General features: G+C 43.1%; 1 protein-coding gene across 2 annotated transcripts in view; it reads left to right on the top strand.

Moving 5' to 3' along the window:
• The window catches only part of Mcmbp (minichromosome maintenance complex binding protein), a 42,228-nt gene that overhangs the window by 32,292 nt on the left and 3,577 nt on the right, over positions 1-6,359 (top strand). For both annotated transcript variants that reach the window (XM_031388492.1, XM_031388494.1), the window contains exons 11-14: positions 784-901; positions 3,157-3,322; positions 4,182-4,315; positions 5,394-5,558. In XM_031388492.1, coding sequence (XP_031244352.1) covers positions 784-901; positions 3,157-3,322; positions 4,182-4,315; positions 5,394-5,558 — 583 coding nt within the window. The remainder of the gene's footprint in view (positions 1-783; positions 902-3,156; positions 3,323-4,181; positions 4,316-5,393; positions 5,559-6,359) is intronic.

The following is a 6,359-nucleotide window of genomic DNA, read 5'->3' as shown; positions in this document are numbered from 1 at the left end:
CTCAGAAATCCACCTGCTTCTGCCTCCCAAGTGCTGGGATTAAAGGCGTGCGCCACCACCGCCTGGCCTTCATAAGCTTTCTAATGACCGGGCATTCTTTTATAAATCTGTGCCATGCTGTAACCATTTCCCAAAATGTTAGGGTTTTGCATGTTTTTCCTTTTTTTTCTTTTAAGTAAATGCTGTTATAGAAAGCATCTTTCCATTGTGAATCTTCCTTCCCCTGGTAGCCTCTAAGATATTATGTAATGCTTGTGTTCACATCAGAGCTCTGTTGTTGCCTGGCTAGACATCCCTGATGGAAAACCCTGGAATTCTGGGAAGTCTGCAGTGCCTGAGCCATAGGCATACTTTTGAAGTCAGACTATAAGGCAGTAGCCACCATCTTCTATCAGCCATGCCTAGCCAGTGAAGTCTGCAAATGGTGTGAAGTGTGAAACACTTCAGGTCGCAGCAGTTTGGAGAAGGGTGCTCTACCTATACTCCAGAGTAGCCATTATTTAACTGCCATTCTGATGGATAAAAATGTTCTAAAAAAAAAAAGTTTATTTTTACTTTACATAGCATACAGTGTCTGTGGAAGCCAGAATAGGGCATCTTCTTCTAGAACTGAAGTTACAGATGGTTGTGAGATATTCTATGAGTCTGGGAATTGAACCCTGGTCCTCTGGAAGAGCAACCAGTGCTCTAACTGCTGAGCCATCTCTCTCTGCTTCTGCAAACTTTGTAGTGATGGTGTCTCAGTGTCTTACCCTGGGCTTTGTGTTCTTTCCCTTTTCCTAGGTATACAAGAAGAGATGTACTTCCACTAGGAAAATTTACAGTTAACCTGAGCGGTTGCCCACAGAACAGTACCTTCACAGAACACCTGTACCGGATCATCCAGCATCTTGTTCCAGCAGTAAGAGAGTATTATGAAGGCCTATGACCAATGTGGACCCAATTATTTTCCACTCACCTTGAGTACTAACTTTGTGTGCCTTGTGGGTCTCATTTGCAAGGGACAAGACCTGTCAGTTGACATCATAGAATGCACTCTTAGCATTCACACTGATTGACCCAGCACAAATTTGTAAGTTCAAAACTTAATGCAATGGCAATGACTCCCTTAGAATCATACTTCCAGTCTATGCCAGTTTGTTCCTTTGGGTGCATATTACACCCGAGGTCTAAATGAGCTTTAAATTATATGAGCCTTGTTCTCTCAGCTAAGGTAGTAAAGTGGCCCAGCTCCATGTCCCGGTGTTAGTTGCTATTTGGAAGCATCTGGAATGCACATTTGTGTTAGGACCTCAGGTACAGCAGACTTGCTCTGATAACTAAACATTTTGGCCACTTTGGGACTTAAGAAAATGAAGCCAGATCCTTCTAAACAGCCTGTAGTGTCTGTACTGCAAGGCCGTAAGAGTCCTGAGGACATTGAGCCACTTGCTTGTTGGGCTATGCTTTCACTAATTTCTGACATTAGTTGAAGTCATGTTGAATAATTCATTAGGAAATGGTGGTGAAATTGACAGTGTTTTGCATTTTGTCAGGCTCTTGAGTATCTGAATTAATAGGAGACCCCCCTATGTTTTCATTTCTACTTCTATATTTTCCCCTAAGGTACTTCATTTTTATCTGGTCTGTTTCTTAGATGGTAGCTGAGGTATATGATCTGAAGCCTGTCTGTCGGTGGACATTCTCTATAGTAAAGCCTGCTCTGTCATTAAACATGTGACTTTCATTCATAGACCCTGCAGTAGGATCTTGGCAGTTCCCTAGGCCCACATCTTATTTTTGAGGTACATCAAGAAAGTAGTTGCTGGCGTGTGCTTTAAAAATTCTCGGCAGAACAGTTAAACCCTGGAAATGGGATAGGAGGCACTGCCAGTGGACACGTGCCCATCTCTCAGTAGGGTCTGAGACTCAATCTGGAGCAGAACTGGCTGCTGCCTGTTGGGGGGGGGGGGGAATGTCCTCCTACATGGATAACAGGCAGTCAGTAAGGAGGAGCACGAGCCTATAAGGGATGCCAGCAGAGGCTGGTGCAGTACCATCTCTCAGACACAAGATGGCGCCAGAGACCATCTATGTCTCAGCTGTGCAGCCAGGGTTCCATCCTTACATGGGGGAGGGTAATTGGAAGAAGGGGCTTAGAGGGTCACTTTTCCTTACTTTGTGTTTCACTGACCATCTCCTCTCTCATCACTTAGCACATTGGCACTGGCCTTCTCAGTGCTCTTCTCTCTGCAACAGAGATCCAGCTTTTAACTACTTGTTACATGTGTCCTGCCTGTGGTTCTATGGCCAAGTCAGGCTCAGCCCCAGCATATGGTCACTTTTTAGAAATGTATATGAATGTTTGGCTTGCATGTATGTCTGCAACATATATATGTCTGATACCTGTGGCACTGGGTCCCCTGGAACTGGACTTAGGGATGGTTGTGAGCCACCATGTAAATGCTAGGAGTAGAACCCGTGTCCTATGCGAGAACCAGTGTTCTTAACCAGTGAGCCATCTCTGCTGCCAGCCACCTTTTTTGACAAGCCCTGCTTCTGGGATTTCATTCGTATCTGTAAATAACCACTGCCCTCCTTTCTAAGAATAATTGAGCCAAAGCAGAAAATTCTCTAAGTTTCATCTATGTCTGAAGGCTGGAACATGCATTAGTTCCATGTATCTAGAGCAGACAGGGGGTTGAGTGTGGTGGAGCTTTGAGGCAGGGATGTGGAGGGTCCCTGCTCTGGGTGCAAGTGTTGATAATGAGGTCTGCAGTGTCATGCCGTGGTCTGGCTTAATTTATAGAGCCTTTTCTCTCACTTCAGCGACTAGAATTAGCAATCTTTATGTTTTACTAGCTCCTGTCCCTTAGTGAAGTTTCTGGCTGGCTGGTGTTGGGCTATCTGCAGCTATCTACCATTTTGTATCTCTGGCTGGCCTTCCCTCTCCAATGTGCACTAGGCCAGCTGAAACATGGGACCTAAGCAGCTAGAAGAGGCATGACTTGCAGTGTGGCCACAGATAGTTCCTAAGAGCTGCAAAGACCATTTGTCTCATTTATTAGAGATGATATCATTCCATGTAAAACACAGCATTTTGTCTCTAAATACATCTCTCTGTGTGTGTTTTAATAGAAAAGCTTGGATCTTTGCTTATTACAATTTCTGTCTCAGTCTTTTCGTCTACAGATGACGATAGAAAATATGAACCAGTTGAAACTCATTCCCCACAAAGACTATACAGCCAACCGACTGGTCAGTGGCCTCCTTCAGCTGCCCAACAACACTTCCCTGGTCATTGATGAGACTCTTCTGGAGCAAGGGCAGTTGGACACGCCAGGTATGCACATAGATACTCGCTGTCTTCTTCTGGCTTTGCTCCATTTAGCCAGATCTGGCGATGGCTTCTAAGACAAACTTAACATTTAACAAATATTTTTAAAATATGCATTTAACTAAAGCATGTACCACAAACTGTACACCAATTGTTCTCTTGTGGCATTCTGTTGGTTGCCTATTAGCTCAAGAAAGGATAGAAAAGATTTAACATTTTATACATCCCATGGGAACTTTCTAGTTTCTGGGGGAAAAGTAGATCATATGGTTTAAACTAACTTCAGTTGTGGAACTTGTTCATGTGGTCATGTCCACATGAAGAGAGTGCAGGTAACACTGTAGCAAGCTGAGGCCCAGAGAAGGAGATGGAGAAATAATGAAAAGTGGGAACGTGTAAGGCAGAGAGGAACATGAAATCAGGAGAGTCTAGCAGGTGATGGCACCAACCTGCAATCCTGTCACTTGGAAGGCAGAGGCAGGAGAACCAGGAGGAGCTCAAGGCCAGCTAGGCTTCATCAAATCCTGTCTCATAAATGTGTAAGTTGGGAAAATTCAACAACCTTACTTTCTAAAGAAGTGGTTTTCCCATCTTACTATAGCCATGACCTAGGAAGTAATGAACTTACCAGAGTCTACATTTGGATGAGTTTTGGCCCCTAGAACATTTCAGTTGGCCTAATACTGTCTGTGGAGTTCATTACGTAGTTAACATTAGATTTACTGACATTTACCTTAAGATTATCAACTCCTGTGTCCTTTATTTAAGCAGCAGAAACCACATGTCTTAAGTTTATGGTTACCCAGACTAATTTGCCTAGGTGATTAAAATCACATCACTGCCAGTAATGGTCTTGCTTTTCCAGGTGTTCATAATGTAACTGCCCTGAGCAACCTGATAACCTGGCAGAAGGTGGATTATGACTTCAGTTACCACCAGATGGAGTTCCCATGTAATATCAATGTTCTCATCACATCAGAGGGGAGGTCACTACTTCCGGTATGATGGCTTGAGGGTTAAGTAGAGGGGAATTACACTATAAAGATTGTTGTTGTCCCTTTGTCCTTTTTTATTGTTTATATTGTCTGTGCAGGTGCACTTGTGCACATGTATATCAAGGCCAGGGATGACCCTCGGGAACCATATACCCTGCATTTGAGACAGGGTCTCTTACTGGCTTGAACTGGCCAAGAGTGAGTAGCTCAGTGGTAGAACATTTACCTATCTTGTGTATAGCCTTGTATTCCATCCATAGATTTCAAAAAAGAGATTGAAATTATTATTAACAAGAGAATCTGGTATTTTCACTTTACCTCCATGTAAAAATTTATAACTGTCAAGAACCAGCAAATCACCAAAGCTACTGACAGGGGGCACGTCTCATATCCAGAGGGAAAGAGTCGAAAACACCTTGGGATGGTGGCGGGCAGATCTCTTGTTCAGGGCCTCCCTATTCTACAGAGCAAGTTCCAGGACAGCCGGGGCTACACAGAGAATCCTTGTCTTTGAAAAGTAAACAAACAAAAAGAAGTAGAACTAATTCCCTGTAATAATCCAAACTACTGCCCTTACTTTCTTTGTCCATCTGTCCCTGTTCCATTCTACCCTAACCGCCCTCACCCCTCAAGTTATATAGTGTTCTGTAAGTTAGCAAAAAATTGATTCCCTTTGGACTTGTTGCATGCCTCTAATCCCAGTAATGTGAAAACTGAGGCCAGCCAATCTCAAGCTGGAGGCCATCACGATGGTTATGTGGTAAATTTTATTGTTTTAATGTTCCCTCTTTTCATTCATTGTTTGGGGTTTGGGCACATGGGCACCAGCTGCTGTTTAAAGGTGGGAAGACAACTTGTAGGCTTGGTTCTCTTTCCAACCATGTGGATTCTCGGAATCAAGCTTAAAATCACATTGCAGTGGTTTTGTGTCTTTTATGATCCAGACAGACTGAGCACACTAAGATTTTTAAAATATCCCCCTCCTCAAATTGTGTTTCCTAATTCCCTTCCAAGCTGAGAGCTGCCTCTGAAATGGAGGCGGTTGTAGGAATGTGGGAATCAGTTGATCTTCCTCTTTCCAGGCAGACTGCCAGATTCACTTGCAGCCCCAGCTGATACCACCCAACATGGAGGAATACATGAACGGCCTGCTCTCAGCTGTGCTGCCGTCTGTGCTCAACAAGTTCCGAATCTACCTGACCTTGTTGAGATTCCTGGATTACAACATATCAGATGATATAACTAAGGTATGCCTTAGTCAAGCAAGAAATCCTGTTATGTTCTGGGGTTCATGCAACTTACTGCAGTTACTTGTTAGGCAGGGTTAGTGTTGGGCAACTCTAGTCTTCATTATGGTCTTCTGTTTAAAAGCGATTTCATTTTTTGTCTTTTTCCATAGGAACTTCCTTTCTTTCTGCATTTCAGTTGTTTTTGTTTGGTTGAAGTATTTCAGCACTTAGGGATCAAGCCAGCTCCTTTATGTCTGCAGCAAGCACTCTTTCTCACATCTCCAGCTCCTACCTCAAGTTAGTTTTGGAGTCTTGTGATGTACTCTACTTAGGATTGACAGATGGTTTAACTACATTAATACAAAAGAATGCTTCCAGTCTGCTCTACAACCCCCAGTCACAGTGTTATATATTTCACAGGTTATATATTTCACAGGTTCTAGCCAGCGTTGCATATCCACAGTATACTTAGTGTATCCTTTTACTAATTGTCACTTTGTGCTATTGTCTTTCAAACCAGAGGGAAAAGCTGAACAAGAAAATAACAGTTTCTGTTGCTTTTCTGAGTTGTTTGTGGTTTTACTGTATAGCCTAGGTTGGCCTTCGACTTAGAAGAAATATAGGGCTCTAGGCAGACATAATGTATAGCTTTACACTGGTCAGGATTTCCCTATATGGCTGCCTAAACCAAGGTTGTGTCTTCTATGACAACTTTTTCAAGCTTTTTCTGTGATCATTTTTTATTTTTTTGATCATTTGTTTTATGATGCTGGGTTTCAAACCCAGGGCCTTCACTGTGCTAAGCACCTGCTACTGATT

This window comes from Mastomys coucha, unplaced genomic scaffold, assembly GCF_008632895.1.
Source record: "Mastomys coucha isolate ucsf_1 unplaced genomic scaffold, UCSF_Mcou_1 pScaffold21, whole genome shotgun sequence".
NCBI lineage: Eukaryota > Metazoa > Chordata > Mammalia > Rodentia > Muridae > Mastomys > Mastomys coucha.
The sequence above is the reverse complement of the archived record's forward strand: the minus strand, read 5'-3'. Positions and strand labels throughout refer to the sequence as shown.